Source organism: Diceros bicornis, chromosome 17 (genome assembly GCF_020826845.1).
Source record: "Diceros bicornis minor isolate mBicDic1 chromosome 17, mDicBic1.mat.cur, whole genome shotgun sequence".
NCBI classification, from domain to species: Eukaryota; Metazoa; Chordata; class Mammalia; order Perissodactyla; family Rhinocerotidae; genus Diceros; species Diceros bicornis.
The window spans coordinates 53,787,800-53,806,031 of NC_080756.1; the positions used below are offsets into that span (position 1 = coordinate 53,787,800).

The 18,232-nt window shown below is 41.9% G+C and overlaps 1 protein-coding gene across 1 annotated transcript in view; it reads right to left on the reverse strand.

Moving 5' to 3' along the window:
* SLC2A3 (solute carrier family 2 member 3) overlaps positions 1–5,705 on the reverse strand; it is a 76,785-nt gene extending 71,080 nt beyond the window's left edge. Inside the window, exon 1 of the mRNA XM_058558851.1 lies at positions 5,641–5,705. Coding sequence (XP_058414834.1) covers positions 5,641–5,661 — 21 coding nt within the window. The 5' untranslated portion in view covers positions 5,662–5,705. The remainder of the gene's footprint in view (positions 1–5,640) is intronic.
* Positions 5,706–18,232: the final 12,527 nt, after the last annotated feature.

An 18,232-nucleotide genomic window follows, 5' to 3' on the forward strand; every position in this document is an offset into this window, starting at 1 on the left:
GAACCCTCAGGTACAGGTTTTTGTATGACTATGTGTTTATTTCTCTGGGATAAATGCCCAAGAGTACATTTGCTGGGTCATATGGTAAGTGCATGTTTAGTTTTGAAAGAAATTCATATTCTTTACTGGAGTGGCTATACCATTTTACATTTTCACCATTAATGTATGAATAATCCAGTTTCTCTCCATCCTCACCACCAAATGGTGTTAGCGTTATTTTTTCACTTTAGCCATTCTGATAGGTATGTAGTTATATCTCATTGTGGTTTTACCCTAGTAGCTAATGATGTTGAGCATCTTTTCATGTGCTTATTTGTCATGGATAAATCTTCTTCAGTGAAATGTCTGTTCATGTCTTTTGCCGTTTTTTTTTTTTGTGTGTGAGGAAGATTAGCCCTGGGCTAACATCTGTTGCCAATCCTCCTCTTTTTGCTGAGGAAGATTGGCCCTGGGCTAACACCCATGCCCATCTTCCTCTACATTATATGTGGGATGCCTGGCTTGATAAGCAGTACGTAGGTCCTCGCTGGGGACCCAAACCTGCGAACTCCAGGCCGACGAAGCAGAGCACAGGAACTTAACCGCTATGTCACTAGGCCGGCCCTTGCCCATTTTTTTTTTGTGAGGAAGATCAGCCCTGAGCTAACATCCATGTCAATCCTCCTCTTTTTGCTGAGGAAGACTGGCTCTGAGCTAACACACGTGCCCATCTTCCTCCACTTTATGTGGGATGCCGCCACAGCATGGCCTGACAAGTGGTGCACCGGTGCACACCCGGGATCCGAGCCCGGGCCGCCAGCAGCAGAGCGCGCGCACTTAACTGCTACACCACAGCCAGCCCCACCCCCATTTTTTTTAACTGTTGAGGTTTGTATTAATAACAGTTTTATTGAGATATAACTCACATACTATACAATTCACTCATTTAAAGTAGACAATTCGAGGGTTTTTAGTATATTCACAGAGTTGTGCAACCACTACCACAATCAATTTTGGAACACTTTCATCACCCCAAAAAGAAACTCTACCCATTAGCAGTCACTCTCCAATTTCCCCTAAACTCCCAGACCTAGGCAACCAGTAATCTACTTTTTATCTTTATGGATTTGCCTATTCCAGACATTTCACATAATGGAATCATATAATATGTGATCTTTTGTATCTGGCGTCTTTCACTCAGTGTAATGTTTTCAAGGTTCAGCCATGTTGTAGCATGTATCAGTACTCTATTTCTTTTTATTGTCAAATAATATTCCAATTTATTTATTTATCCAATCATCAGTTGATGGACATTTGGGTTGTTTCCACTATTATGAATAACGCTGCCATGAGTACTCAAGTACAAGTTTTTATGTGGACATATGTGTTCACTTCTCTTGGGTATACAGCTAGAAGTAGAACTGCTGGATCATATGGTAATTCCAGGTTTAACCTTTGAAGAACTGCCAGACTATTTTGCAAAGCACTTGTATCATTTTACCTTCCTACCAGCAGTGTATGAGAATTCCAGTTTCTCCACATCCTTGCCAACACTTTTCAATGTCTGTATTTTCAATTATAGACAACCTAGTGAGTATGAAGTAATATCTCACTGTGGTTGTGATTTGCATTTCCCTAGTAGCTAATGATAGTCAGCCCTGGTGGTCTAGTGGTTAAGATTCACCACTCTCACCATGATGGCCTGGGCTCATTTCCCAGTCAGAGAAATGCACCACCTGTCTGTTGGTTGTCATACTGTGGGGGATGCATGTTGTTGTGATGCTGAAAGCTATGCCAGTGGTATTTCAAATACCAGGAGGGTCACACATGGTGGACAGGTTTCAACAGAACTTCCAGACTAAGATAGACTAGGAAGAAGGACCTGGCCACGCACGTCTGAAAAAACTGGCCATGAAAACTCTATGAACAGCAGCACAGCATTGTCTGATATAGTGCTGGAAGATGAGATGATGGCACAAAGACCAGGTAGGGTTCAGCTCTGCTGTATACAGGGTTGCTAGGACTTGGAATCAATTCGACGGCACTAACAAGAACAATGGCTAATGATATTGAGCATCTTTTCATGTGCTTACTGGTCATTTGTATGTCTTCCTCTGAGAAATGTCTACACGGATCCTTTGCCCATTTTTTAATTTGTTTACTTGTCTTTTATTATTGAATTGTAATAGTCTTCATATATTCTAGATACAAGTCCCTTATCATATGCATGATTTGCCAAAATTATCTCCCATTCTGTGGGTTGTCACTTTCTTGACGGTGTCCTTTGAAGCATAAAAGTTTTTAATCTTGATTATATCCAATATATCTATTCTTTCATTTGTTGCTCATGCTTTTGGTGTCATATCTAAGAAATCATTGCCTAATCCAAGATCACAAAGGTTTACATCTACCTTTTCTTCTAAGAGTTTCATGGTTTTAGCTCTTACATTTAGGTCTTTGATCCATTTTGAGTTAATTTTTGTATATGGTGTGAGGTAAAGGTCTAACTTCACTCTTTTGCATATGGCTATGCAGTTGTCCCTGCACCACTTATTGAAAACTCTATTCTTTCACAATAGAATGGTCATGGCACTCTTGTTGAAAACTAGTTGAACATAGACACATGAGGTTTATTTTAGGACTCTCAATTCTATTCCATTGATCTATATGTCCATCCTTATGCTACTATCACACTGTTTTGATTACAGTTTACTGTTGAGTTTTGAGAGGGCTTTTTATTTTCTAGATACAAATTTTTTGTCAATATGTGGTTTGCAAATATTTTCTCTGTAGTCTGTCTTTTCACCATCTTCATACGGTCTTTCACAGAGTAAAAGCTTTTAACTTTGGTAAAGCCCAATTTATCTATTTTTCTTTTTATGGCTGGTGCTTTTGATGTCAAGCCTCTGCCTGCTTTTGTAAATAAAGTTTCATTGTAACACAACAATGCCCATTTGTTTACATAATGTCTGTGGCTGCTTTAACTTGTAACAGCAGAATTGAATAGTTGTAAGAGACCATATGGCCCACAAAGCCTAAAATAAGTACTATCTGGCTCTGTAGGAAGAATTTGCTGACCCCTTGCTCTAATCTGATAAGCCTTCATACTCCAGGGCCTTTACATATGCTGTTCCCTCTGTCTGAAGTACTCTTTCCTAGATCTTCTCATGGCTAGCTCCTTATCGTCATTCTGATTTCTGCTCAAGTGCACCACAGAGAGGCCTTCCCTGACCACATTATTTAGAATATGCAACCCTCCCCCCAACTCCACCATCTATACCCTTACCTTGCTTTATTTCTCTTCATAGAATTGATCACTGTCTTCACTAGAATGTAAGCTCCATGAGGGCAGTCCCTGGCACCAATAGTGCCAAATATTCAAGAAATATTTGAATGAATAAATGAGTCATTGAGAACTACCACATCTTTCCAGAAAAAAAATCGTACTTATTATCCCATAAATTATTTCATTAGAGTAATAATACTTGAATAAAAGAACAATACGTCTGATTCCCATCATTATTTGTATAAGTGATGTTTATGTGTCACTTTACCTCTGTGGTATTCTCTCACATATCAAGCTGAGGCGTTACATAGAACTAGAGAGCAAAGATGTCTGAAAGTCTTTAGAGCTGTTTTCTAACTCTGTATTCCTTTCTCATCTCCTCTTGAACCTGAACTGAAATCCAATGGGTGGACAGTAATGTAGGTTATCTTTTTCACACTATAATTGATTTGTCCTGAATTCTGAATGTCTTGATCTGTCTACTAGGGGAACAGTGTAGAATAGAAGAGAGGGAAGAAAGTTTTGGTATAAAGACATTGGTCATAGGCCAGCTCTAGTACTCACTGTGTGACCTTGAAAACTTATCTCAAGATCTTAAACCTTGATTTCAGATAATAATATCTGCCTCACAAATCAATGTATGTAAAGAATAATAAATTCCCAAATATTTAACATCTTCAATATGCCAAATACTTTGTTAGATGCTTAGAATATATTATCTAACTTAATTGTCACAATAATCGGCAAAGATGGACATTCAAAGAGCTAACTATAGCGTATGGCTAATAGGTATGAAATAGAATAAACTTTCACAGCCATTTATATTTGGCTACGTCAAAATGGCCTTGCCAAAAGTAAAATCACCGTTTTTAATGCCAGTAACAACCATCTTAAACCTTCACTTATCCTTAAGTCCCACCAAAATTCAGGGGACTTTGTCCTTTAACTTCTGTATTATTGGAATGTTTCACAGGCACGTACTTCTTTTTAAACAAAACAACAACGATACATGATATCTTAATAATGATAAGGATGGCATAATTGGGGAGCCCACAAATAACAGAGGTAGACTATCCTATGATTTTTTTTTTTTTGTGAGGAAGATCAGCCCTGAGCTAACATCCATGCCAATCCTCCTCTTTTTGCTGAGGAAGACTGGCCCTGAGCTCACATCCATGCCGATCGTCCTCCACTTTATGTGGGACGCCACCACAGCATGGCTAGACAAGCGGTGCATCGGTGCGCGCCCGGGATCGGAACCCAGGCCGCCAACAGCGGAATTCGTGCACTTAACAGCTACGCCACGGGGCCAGCCCCTATCCTATGATTTTTGAAATGGAAAACAAAGTTACTCCTAGTCTTAAGTAGTCAAATCTAATTATTAAATTAAATAAATATGCAGCAGGGGGAGGTTAGGGGTGAGCTGAGGTGGGCAAGGGGCACAGCATCTTTGCTCTTGATTAGTGGAGGAGTCAAGACATTAAAAAAAGGATCATGCTTTCATTAATTTCTGTGTCTCATATCTTGCTCTTACAGTGCTTCCTCTAATGTTTTTCCAAAATAGTCTTAACAATTGTCATCTAAACATATCATCTTTAAAAACGTGTTGACTTGTTAGATTTTCCAAGACACATGTCCTGGAAAATGTGCTAATAGGAAGAGCAATTGCTCCCTCTGCTCCTCTGAGCATGACCATAAAAAGTTCAGGACAAAAATCCAGCAGTCTGAGATGCCAGCCACTCAAGACACCAGTGAATTCCCAGAGAATAAGCTCATTTAAAGTCTTTCTAGATGTGATCACATATGGTGAACCCTTGACCTCAGGAAATTCAGCCACCTGATTTAACCACCAGATGATGCCTATCCTACTCCCATGTCATTCCAAAGGCTCATACGTTACTTAATACCTTTTTGTGGATCTTCATCACAATGCTTCGCAAGCAATACAACTCAGTTACACTCTGAAGTCTGCTTTATGAGAACAGTTATTATTATTATGCACATTCATATATTACTTTTCACACCACACCCTTACAGCCATGGCTCTTCTCAGGGAGATTTCCTCAAAACCAGCTATGTATAATTTTACTGAGGCCTGTTCGCAATTACAATGCTGAACATGGATATTTTATCATTCTTATTGTTCTTGATAATATTAAAAGCACGAAATGCCACCAATGGCAAATACTAATTAATTGTGAACAGAAAGAATGTGGGAACGTACCAAGTCCATTGGCTGCAACAGTCTCTCCCACCACGACTTATGTCACACATTATCAAGACAACAAAAATTTAGGAAGATGCTAGGTATTGTGATTAACATAACCATGACAAAACAATGTGATACCAATCTAATATAAATTCTTAATACTCACATCCCGTTTGTTGCTCTCCATCTCTCTGTTATATTAAGAATTGACTCCCTCCAACTCCTCTTCGAGGTACTGCTTCCTGTAAATTGTAATTGGCTAGTTATTTATTTGCTCTGTCTACTTAAGCTCCTTGAGAGAAGAGGCTGTAGCTTAGCCCCCCTGGCCAATGGGCACACCAATAAATACTTGTGGAAGAAGGTGAAACCTCATATAATTCTAATGATGCCTCAATTCTGGGGTCCTCAACAAAGCTCCTTGCACTTGTTCAGTAGTCAGTGGAAGTATTTTATCAAGTTAAGGGTTCTGGGGAGAGAAAAGAGAGCTCAATATGGTGAAAACAGACCTCTATATTTTTGAGTCATTGCTCTGTTACTAACTAGCAGTTTCCCCATCAGCAAAATGAGCAGGGATTGGATTAGGTGATCTTGCTGTTATAAAATTCTGTGGTTTCACCTGAAATTTACACAATGTTATAAGCCAATACGACCTCAATAAAATAATTTAAAAAATAAAATTCTATGGGGCCGGCCCAGGGTTCGCAGGTTCTGATCCCGGGCGCGCACCAAGGCACCGCTTGTTAAGCGGTGCTATGGCGGCGTCCCATGTAGAGTGGAGGAAGATGGGCACGGATGTTGGCTCAGGGCCAATCTTCCTCAAGAAAAAAGGGAAGGATTGGCATCAGATGTTAGCTCAGGGCTAGTCCTCCTCACCAAAAAAAAAAAAAACAAAAAATTCTGTGATTTAAGGTGGCTTATTTTGCCATATAAAATTTAAAATATTTAAGGGGCCGGCTCCGTGGCTTAGCGGTTACGTGCACGCGCTCCGCTGCTGGCGGCCCGGGTTCGGATCCCCGGCGCACACCGACTCACCGCTTCTCCGGCCATGCTGAGCCCACGTCCCACATACAGCAACTAGAAGGATGTGCAGCTATGACATACAACTATCTACTGGGGCTTTGGGGGAAAAAATAAATAAAAAAATTAAAAAAAAAAAATATTTGAAATCAGCCACCTCCTCGTAGATTCACCCTAGCCTAAATAGCCTCAGTGAGCTGTAGTGGAGTCAGAAATCATGATTCTGCTTAACCAGTTATCAAGTGTGAGTCTGTTTCCTCCTCTACCAGCTCTCCTGACTTGGATGCATAGTTTTGCGGATCAGCTGAGATGCTGTATATTGAAGCACTAGGATTATTTCCTGAGTTTATTAGGAGAAGGGGGAAGGAGATTTAGGACAGGCCATTGCTTTGACTATTCTCCAGTCTGTTTACTATCTTTTCCTTTTCATTTCTCTCTTCAGCCTTCGCATCCCCAGCCTCATCTCTCTCCTTTCCTCTGGCTGCTAGTTCTCATCTTCTAGGTCATCCTCATTTGGGAAAAAACAAAACCAAAAAAACTCCACAACACTTTTAACTCAAATAAATACACTTTTCTTAAAAAGTGAGGTGCTACTTAGTTATTTGTAAAATTAACTCAGATGAACTCTTTGAAAAACCAATGGAAATTCTAAATTCAGTGGACGTATTAAACTGGGACAAAATTAACAACAGTATTTTGCCAAGGGCACTTGCGCTTACTCCCTTTCTCTTACACTTCAGGAATAAAGTGCCAAATGAATTCAGCACCGAAAGAATGAATGATTCTTAATTTTCTAAGAAAATTCTAATTTTCATCTTGCAAAAACCTACCAAGCTAATCTCATCTGTATAGCACTTAAACTCCTGGTAAACATCATTCATAGGCCAACACAGTTCCCTCTTCCTTGGTCCAGTTCTCTCTGCCTGCATTGTTCTTCCGTCGCTCCCTCAGGTCTCTGGTCAAAAGACACTTCCTCAGAAAGGACTTCTCAGATCCACCCCCTTCCCTCTCCCCAATTTAATATACCAGTCTCCTCCCCATTTCCTGGTATACAATTTCTTCATAAGGTTTATCACCGTCTGGCATTTTACTGTCTATCTATGCATTTTCTCGTCTGCCCCTTCCCTAGAATATAGGCTCCAGGAGGGCAGGGCCTTTGTCCACCTCGGTGACTGCGGGATCTCCAGCACCTGGAGCAGGGCTCAGGACACCGCAGGTGCTCAGGAAATGACAAATATTCTCTCCAGGGCTCTGAGGCTACTTGCTAGTTTCTCCAGAGCCACAGGACCCTTCTCCCTTAGCCCAGCCCAGCTCTGAGTACCACCGCCTCCACCCCAGCCCGGCTCCGAAGCTCGTCCTCCCACCTGCCGGCCACAGGGACAGCGCCGCGCTCCCCCCACCGGCCCCGGCAACTGCGGCTGGGCCCTGCGGCTCCGCTCAACCGCCCACCTCCAGGGCCACCCACGCCGCTCGGCTGGTCCGCGCCCGGGAGTGGCAGCGACGGCGCCACCGCGCTTCCGCCGGCCCCGCTGCGCAGCCGTTAGGACCCCCGCGCCGCTTCGAAATGCCAAGGATTCTTTTTTGAAAGATCCGTTGACGCGGTAGGAAAACGTGACTCGGTTTACCCGGCTCCGTCCGTAAGCAACACGCAAGCACCCACCCGCGGTCCGAGCAGGCGTCCCGCTCGCGAGGCCCGGCCACCGCGGCCCCAGCCCTGCTTCTCACCTTCACACCAAACTAACCGGCCCGGCCGCCGCCTCGCGTCCCACCCGGCGCCCCCTCAGGCGCCTACCCGCGAAGAGAGCGGGGAACCCTTTACGGGGAAACAGTTCCGGGCCCCACCATCCTCAGCGTCGCCGTTAAGAGGGTGTTAACATTTCTGCTTTAAGAGATACCCGTCCCCCTGACCGCCTCCTCGCCCCGGAGATGGTGCCCCTAGATACCCCGGCGGGGCGGGCCCCAGTCGGGGCTGAGAAGGTGGAGGGCAATTTCTGGGAGTTCTGTTGGACCTAGTAGCTCTTTTCTGATGAAAAGCCCAATGTCTTTCCCTGCACCTCTTGGAAAGAACTCTTTAGAGTTTTGCGGTTAGGAGTAATAAAAGTCGTCTCCTGCTGCCTCGTGGGTGCTGTCCAGGCGAGGGGGACCCCAAGACACGGAATACCAAAGTGTTTTGGAGAGACTGTTCTCCCCTGAATCTAACTTAGGAATTATTTGTAGCTTCACCGTGATAGCATGGCCTTTAGTAAAGGGATGAGTCGATAGTGACAAAGGTTTTTAAAAAGGTCTACTCTGCACTTCTCAAAAGAGAATATCCCAGTGAACAATAAACACATGAAAAGGTGCGCAACTGAAGTGGTCATCAGGGAACTCCAAATTAAAACCACATGAGATTCCACTGCACACCCACCAGAACAGTTAAAATGAAGGAGGAGGAAAAGGAAAGAAAGAGAGAATGCCAAACGTGAGGTGGGATGTGGAACATCCAGAACTCTCATATACTGCCCCCCCCCCAAAGCCCCAGTACATAGTAGTGTATCATAGCTGTAGTGTCGTAGCTCTTCTATGTGGGAAGCCACCTCAGCATGGCTTGATGAGCAATGAGTACGTCTGTGCCCAGGATCCGAATTGGCGAACCCCAGGCCTCGGAAGCAGAACGTCCAAACTTAACCAGTATGCCACCAGGCAGCCCCGCATCATACACTGTTAATGGGGGTATAAATTGATAAAACGGTGCAATCACTTTGGAAAGCTACTTAACAATATTTATTAAACCAGAACATACCCTATGACCCAACAATTCCACTCCTAGGTATATACTCAACAGAAATGCATACAAGTGTTCGTCAAAAAATAGATACTAGAGTGTTTATCTCAGCAGTATATAAAATAGCTCCAAACTGGAAATAATCTAAATGTCCATTAAGAGAAGGATGGATAAATACATTGTGGTATATTCACACAATGGAATATTATACAGCAATAAGAGTGAATGTATGACAGTGACATGCAACTATATGGATGAATCTCACAAAGAAAGTTCGGTGAGAGAAATAAGGTGCAAAAGAGAACATATGGAATGAATCCATTTATATAAAGGTCAAAACCAGACAAAACTAATCTATGGTGTCATGAATCTAGATTGTAGTTACCCTTTGAGGCGTTGTGACTGGGAAGGGACACCAGGGCTTCTGGGGTGTGTTCTGTGACTTGGTCTGGGTGCTGTTAACTTTGTAAAAACAATCATCCAACTGAATATTTTTCCATATATATATTACTTTAAAAAGTTTTTAAGTAAGAAAAAGAAAAATCTGAAGTATTTTTTTTTATATTTATTTATTTTTCCCCCCAAAGCCCCAGTAGATAGTTGTATGCCATAGTTGCACATCCTTCTAGTTGCTGTACGTGGGACGCGGCCTCAGCATGGCTGGAGAAGCGGTGCGCCAGTGCGCACCCGGATCCGAACCCAGGCCGCCAGCAGCAGAGCATGAGCACTTAACCGCTAAGCCACAGGGCCGGCCCAAAATCTGGGGTATTAATTTGTCCAAGTTCTCCTCTAATCAATTCAACATACGTTCCTTTTATAATCACTATATGTAAGGCCCTAGTAAGCACTGTGGAGTCCTGGAACGATGTCTCTGCGTTCCAGGAGTTCATGATCTAGGAGGTGGTACAAACATAGAAGTCATTGCTTGGGAATAGTCTTTGATACTAAGCTAATTGTTAGGGAAGTCCAAAATAATTACTTTGGAAGAAAGTTGGGGAAAAGAGTATGCATCTAGGCAGAGTTTCTGAGTTAGAAGGGATCTTAAGATCCTCTTAATTTCTTGTGGGCAGGGGCTAGGGAGATCAACTGTCTCAGTTTTCCTAGGACTGAGGGGTTTCCCGAGACAAGGGACTTTTGGTCCTGGGCCACTTGGTATGGGCCGTCACTCTAGTAAGGGCTGAGCCTGATTCATCTTTGAACCTGCTGAATTATATAACACAAAGTCTGGCACATAGAGGATGCTCAATAAACTATGAATATTTGTTGAAATGAAATGAGGGGAAAGGGTAACAGAAATAAAGGCACCTATTCAGGGATGTCAGTTCTTTTTGGGGGACAGAGAATTGTGGGAAATATGGGTTAGGACCAGGTTGAGGAGGGCCATGAATGCCAGGCTGAAGAGTTTGGATTATATTTTATTGACAATTGGTAAAAGGAGTGACAAGAAAAAAAATCAGTGCTTTTCCTTATTAAATTTGGGTCGCTGAATGGGACTAGCCGGCATAAGTAAAATCTTCAAGCTGAAGTCCAGGTAGAGGGTTATTAGGATTCCAGAAAAAAGTTAAATAATAGACTTTTAGAACTGTAAAGGAACTAAGAGGTCCACTAACCTAAGGCCTTTCTTATTTTTTAATTAACAATTTTTCTTATTATATGTTCCTTTTAGAAACTTTCTTCCATACCTTTTCTTCTCCTAAATGTTAATATTTATCTGTAATACTAATTGTAGTTAGCAATAAATGAAAGCCCAGGGGTAAAGTGACTTGTTCAAGGTTATTCAGCAAGTCCTAAGCAGAGCTGGATAAGAAGCAAGTTTCTTCCCTGCAGGGGCAGTGACCTTACACTACTTAGGTGGTTTCATAGCCCCGCCACACCGGAACAAAGTGTTCAGAGAAAGGATAGGACAAGGTAGTATTTTTCTTGGAGTTAAATGTATCCAGTTCTTAAATTCTGAGAGTATAACCCTCCCACCTATTTGGTGTTAAAAATGTTAATTCTCTCTCTCTTTTTTTTGGTGAGGAAGATTGGCCCTGAGCTAACAATCTGTGCCCATCTTCCTCCATTTTGTATCTGGGACGCAACCACTGCATGGCTTGATGAGCAGTGTGTAGGTCTGCGCCTTGGATACGAACCTGCGAACCCCGGGCCACCGAAGTGGAGTGTGCGAATTTAACCACTGTGCCACTGGGCTGGCCCCAAAAATGTTAATTCTTTTATGAAATGATGGTTATGGTAGATGGTAGTTGGTAATATCTTTATGTGACAATATAAAAAGTTCTCTGCTCCCCTTTATGTCCCTATTGGTTTATAACATGAAAAAGTCTAAAACAGATTTTTGCTTCATTCTTGTGCTGCTTCTAGCTCTGAATCCTTTCATTCTACTTATTACCAAGGACATTTTTTAAATGTAGTTACATATACACTTGTCATGGATACGACTGACCCACATTCTGTCTTCTTTTTATATGCCTTCCTGTACTGCATGAGGCTGGAAAACCAAAAACTACATTTCCCAGATTTTCTTGCAGCTAGGATTCTAGTTGTAAATTTTGATCTATCAATAATTTGCACACCCAAGAGCCTTGAAAAGTAGCCGTGAGGCAGGGGCCATCTTCTTGCTGCAGTGGCTGTTGCCGCTAGCCAGCATGGTCATTGAGTGTTGGGTTTTTCTGCAGCAGTGTTCCAGCATCCATTCACTAGCTTCATGGCCACTGACGGCTGCTGAAACAGTGTCAGCTTCCTGATTCCTGGATCACAGCTAGGGCACTGTGTTCCTGAACTTAACAGTTTCAGCAATACGCTCCTGATTCCTCAGCTGTCTGAAGCTTCCCTGGTGGGAGACTTTAGTAATCTCATTCTTGGAGCCATTTCTGGGATACAGCAGAGACCCTGCTCCTCTAGTCCTTCCAATGACTTTGTAAGCACTATGTCCCTGTAGTAAGGCCTTTTCTGCTTGAAATAAAGTGGATTCTGTTTACTGCAACCAACTCTGATAGAATACCTGACTGAACAACAGGAAGTACGTTGTCCCTTCTATGCCTCTACCAGCCCCTCCTTATCCCCCTGCTTTCCCTTTTCTTCTTTCCATAAATGTCAAATACAGTATAACCTGGTCCTTTCATCCTTGGTCTTTTGAGGCCTTGTAGCTGTTCCTTGGGCCTCCGGAGAGGCAAGAAACTCATGATTACTGTTTCACAAGGCCAGTGTGGGGGTGGGTGTTGAGGAGAGGGGAGCAGCTAGGCTAGGAGGTTGAGGATTTTTCTAAGGCCCAAGATTCTTTCTGACTCAATGTCTCATGGTCTCACCAATCAGGATGCCACTGGTTTATCTTCACATGCTGGAGGGCTTGGATCTACAATTAGGAACAATGACAGTTTTTTTTTTCCTTAGACTTGGTGCTGGGCTCCAGGTCCCCTCAGAAACAATTTCTGCCTTGGCTTATTGGACATCATCAAAGGGAAAGTGACAATACTGTAAGTGTATTAATTATTAACCTAAAAATAATTTTGTATAATTCATATAACATTAGGAACAAAATGCATTTTTCTCTCATAGACACAATTCTTGAAAATTTTCTTAATCCTTAACCCCCCCCCCCAACTGCCCTTCGGCTTTTAAAGGCCTCTGGGTGTTAAGGAGAAAATAGTAACACTTTCACAGGTAGGTAGCTTCCATGGTTTCCACAGTGGGTCTGGGAAGCACATCTCTCTCTCAATTATGGCTGGATTAACCCAGGTGATAAGTTAGTGTGAAACATTTTTCCAGGATCATAAAAACATATTCTAAAGGCCTGCCATCTTTAGAATTTGTCCAGCATACTTTATAAAAGTCTTCTCATTCTGGTTTGGTTCAGATCACCTGCTATGTATCTGACACTGCCAGGCACCAGAGAAACAAGGATGAATAAAATACACTCCCTACCCAGGACGGTTTCTGTGTGTGATTAATACCCTCCCTTCAGACAAATCTTCACAGTTCTCTTCTCCTCCACCCACCCTCTCCAATTATTATATGAGTGGTTTCTTTAGGAACCTACCTGCTTGGATACTGTGATCTTAGCTTTTCATATGAGAGCCTCAGTTTCCCTATCCTTCCCTAAAGGCAGGGTTAAACCCCATGCTTTTCCTTTCCGCTGTCTCATTCATTCTTTTAGTTAATGTAAGTAGGTGGGACCAAAGGCTCATAAGAATTTAATTATCATCCATATTTCAGAAAGCCAAGGTACACGCTGACGTCGTTGAGTAAACGAGAAACTATCGATCCCGTGCAGGAAACGACCTTGCTTGAGGGCAAGGAAAGTGCCGCAGATTTTCCTTTTTCCTTCAGTTCCCTTCTAAACTCATTTCCGGGTTGCAATCAATTTGGTCCTTCACTACAATAACCGAGTCCGGCTGGCTCTTCCCAGTCCCGCCCTAGACAACGTCCCTGCGAGAACCGCCAATAGGTTCTTCCCTTTAGTAGACATTTTTATGCCTTGTTTTACATCACTGCAAATCTCAACCAATCAGTAGCTGGGGTAGGAGGTACCAAAATAATCTTCACTTCCTCCCCAAATAGCCACCCCTTGCTTGCGTCATCCTGATAGATTACTGATGTAGCCAATCAACAAGCAAGCTCGGGCCCAGCCTCCCTTAAACCCAGTCAATTAAAACGAAGACGAGGACTCGGGGCGGAGAACGGAAAACTTGCCCCCTCTTTTGGAAATGGTTCGAAGAGGTGCGTCCGGACCTCAAGAACTTACAATTTTCGACGAATGATCACCGCATACTGTATATTTCAAATGCCTCAGTTTTGTCCCCCTTCGACTCCACCCCAAGATGAGCCACACCCCTCATTTGCCCCCCTCGCCCCCCCATTCTGTACAACACATCCCCATCCTGAACCCTCCGGAAAAGAACCAAACCCCAATGGCCTGTGCTTTATACGCTCCTCCCCGTGCCGGTAGAGTAGGGGGAAGGAGAGAACCTGCAGGCTCTGGCGCCAATCTTTCCATTCAGTGCGTCTCTCCTCCCTTCCCCACGTTCCCGGGTCGGAGCTGACACGGGAGTGGGAGGAGCTGAGTGCCTGCTCAGCTAGAGGAGAGGCTAGAGCTTCTTAAGGTGGATCAGAACTGTTGGGTGTCTGGGCCTCAAAACAACTGGGTTATGACGTCCTCCTGCCTCCCAACCTCGCTTGCCACACAGTTTCTCATCTCTGTCCTCCAGCCTTAGTTCTAGTCTTATTTTTAGGAAGAATAAACAGGTTAGGTAGAGGATATAAAGTTAAAATAATAAAACTTAAAATAATAAGTTGTGTAAAGGAAATAGAAACCTTGGAGAGAACTTTTCCTTTATGATTTAATCTCTTCTGCTTTTCTCCCGAGATTGCCTTTTAACATAGCAGCTAGAATTTTTCTGATGTGCAAATGTGAGCTCGAATTTTGTCTGATAGATATTTCTAAGTGAATCATTTGTGTGTTCGTTTGTTCTCTCCCCACTAGTCGGTTACCTCCTACTCCTTTTACCAGGGGCCCCCTGAAGCTGCAGAGTGGAGGTGGTATGTTTTGCATGCAGCCTTGCAGTCCTGGCTCTGGTTCAGTCTTCTCATTTGTAAAATGCGGATGATAATACCTACCTCCCAGGTTTCGTGTGAGTACCAAAGGACATTGTGTAAATGAAAACATGCTGTAATCTGAAAGGTGTAAACAAACATTAGATAATATAAATACAAAGCATATAATAATAGTAATTATTTACATAGTCCTTACTATGGTCTAGTACTTTTGAAAGAGTATTTAAAAAAACTATTTATTTTGTAAAATTTCGAACACATACAAAAGTAGAGAGAATAGTATTTAAAATAAAAAAGCAACCCATGTTGTAATAGCAACACTTGGTCAGTCTTTTATCATCTATACCTCTCTCCCCCATCACTTGATTATTTTGAAGCAAATTTCAGGCATTTCATGACAACATCTTTAGTATTCATCTTTAAAAGATAAAGATCCCTAAAAAATAATAACACAATTCTATGAACACATCTAAAATATAACAATAATTCCTTGATATCACCAAAGTTAGGATTGAAATTTCACCAAATGCTTCATAAAACTTTTTCCAGCTGCTTTGTTCAAATCAGGTTCCCCGGAAAGGCCCAGATATTGCATTTGATGGATATGTCTCTTGATCCATATATATTGCATTTGGTTAATACTTCTGTTAAGCCTCTTTCAATCTCTAGGTTTCCCTTCCCTCCTGCACTTACCTCAAAGCATTAGTGTACCTGCATGAAGTCGCACAGTCCCTACACAACACCACGAAGTAGGTACTATTATTATCCCCACTGTACTGATGAAGAAACTAAGTAATAGAGCAGTTAAATGACATAAGTTCTTAGTTATTGAGTACCAAACCTGGGATTTGAATACATGAATCTTATCCACTATACTATGTTTCATATAATACACAGGTTTTTAATAAATGCTTCCAAAATCTGTATCATGGCATATTATCACCAATATTATGAAGAAGCATTTTGCTCAAGGTAGACTAACACTTGTGAAGAATTATATAATATGTTCTAGCACAGAGAAGGGTGGATCCTTACACTTTGATTCCTCGCGTGTCCAAGTGACTATATTTGTACTCTGCTCCACATCACTCTGCTTATAGAAAGTGAGGGAGAATGAAAGCAAGAGCTTTCCCCTGTTTTAGGGAAAAAAGAAAACAAAATCAGTCTTATCAGTTTTTTATAATGTTAAAGATTACAAAGCAAAAACCATACAAACACCAATTATAGATATAGCAGAAAATGAGGTAAATTAAAATAACCTTTATGCTCACATCTTTGGTGTATATCCATCTATGTGCGTGTGTGTGTCTGTGTATGTATATACACAGATACATATATACATACACATACATATATATTTTAAAAAGCAACTATATGATTGTATTATACAAACTTTTTAAACATGATTTCTCACTGGAATATATTCAGATATATGAAAAGAAATTGATTCTTTAAAATAATACATGACCATTTAAAAATATCTAAATGATAAAGAAGATATAAAAAGTCACTAATTCTACCTTCCAGAGTTACATACAATTACTCCTTTAAAAACTAAATAGTATTTTATTATGTAGATGTACCACAGTTTACGTAACAGCTACCCTATTATGCATATTTAAGTTGTTTCTAATTTTCTACCATTATAAATAATGCTGCAACAAATACCTTGTATATATCAAATGATTTCTTGAGATTTTTATTTTTCTAAATTTCCAGGAAAAGAGAGTCTAATCCTTCCCTAGCTTTTCCATTTTTAGTACTTCTACCTCTCTACCCTTGCCCCCCAAATTCCCATATACATGTCAAAAAGAGTTGCAAAAAGAAACATTCCAAAACATCTAATGCATAGCAAGAAGCATTTGATGCCAAATTATCTGTGTATGAGAGAATGAGTTAATGTTTCAAAGACGGGAAAACAATACAGCTTTAATCTGGATAAGGGAAGGGTGGGCAGGGAGAAACGGCTCACATGGGCTTCACTTCTTTTAAGTTTAAGGATAACTTTTAATTCTGACAGCTCCGGACAGCAGAATAGAAGCTAAGAGCCAGGTGTTCCGAGTCATTTAGATCTGTTCAAGTCCAGACTTTGCTACGTATTAAACATGTGAACTCAGACATAGTCAATGTCTCTAAGTCATAGTTTTCTCATCTGTAAAATAGGTATAATAATAGTGCCTTATGGGACTGCTAGAAGAATTAAATGTGATCACACATGCAGAGTGCTTAGCTCAGTGCCTGGCACATTGTAAATATAATGTAATTATATGTATATGTATAATTTAAATAAAATACAGTATTATATATTCAGCCAGAAGACAAAAAAGACTTTATTATCTAAATGTGAAATGCAGTCATCAAGCTGTAATCTTGAGTATGTAGTCTTTTTTTGAGCAATTCAAATATTTACGGATAATATTTTTGCTTTCATATTATTTTATGTGATAGAAAGTAGGATAGATTAAGGTAAGTTTAATAGGCCACAGGCTGAAATATATAAGAATTTGCAGAGGAATAATATGACTCCAGAAGGCAAAGTAGAGGTGGGCGCTTTTGTGGCATTTTCTGTCTCTGAGTGGGGATTATTCTGGAAGGGGCAGAGAATGAGACCTATACTCTGTGATTCTATCTCTGTGACCAGGATAAGATATGTTACAGGATTGTCAAATGAACTGAACAGTAGTCATATTTCGTATCCTTTGCATACTGTATAGTTGAAAAAGCATTTTCACATACATTATCTTATTCGATCTTTGCAACAGCCTTATGGGGTAGGCAAGGCGAGTATCAAGGTCCCCTCTTCGCTGACCAAGATTCCACTGAACAAGGGCCTTGCACAAGTTTTTATACATCTAGATTTTCTGATATTTGGTCCAGAGTTTTCTCTGTTACACTTTCATTTATCCCTTTATGCATTTATAAATCATTTATCCCTTTATACATTCATTCAATAAGCATTTATTGAACTCTAGAATGATATCACGGTAACATATTAACTTCGCCCCAACCCCATAACTCTTTATAAACTATCTCAGGAGAAAGAGAAGCCCATTAAAGACATTCCTGAGAAAACCGGAGATGTTCATCTCTATACAGAATACAACAGAATGAAAAAAGGTCAGTGTACCAGAATTAGAGTGTTCAACTGGAACTGACAGTGTTGGGTGTGAACGAGGGAGCCTCCCGATAGAGAGCAGTGGCTTGTCATCGCGGTGGATGGCGTGCTGCACCGAGCGAAGTGGCCTGCCGGCGGCTGGAGGTGAGTGGCGGCGGCGGCGGCGGGCGGTCCCCGCACGGCGCACCCTGGCGGCGCGGCGCGGCCCGCTCCTCCTTAACCCGCGCCGGGAGGCGGCGGCGGCGGCGGCCGGCGGGCGGGGGAGGGGGAGGGGCGCGGAGCGCGGCGCGGAGGCCGGGGAGGAGCCGGGGC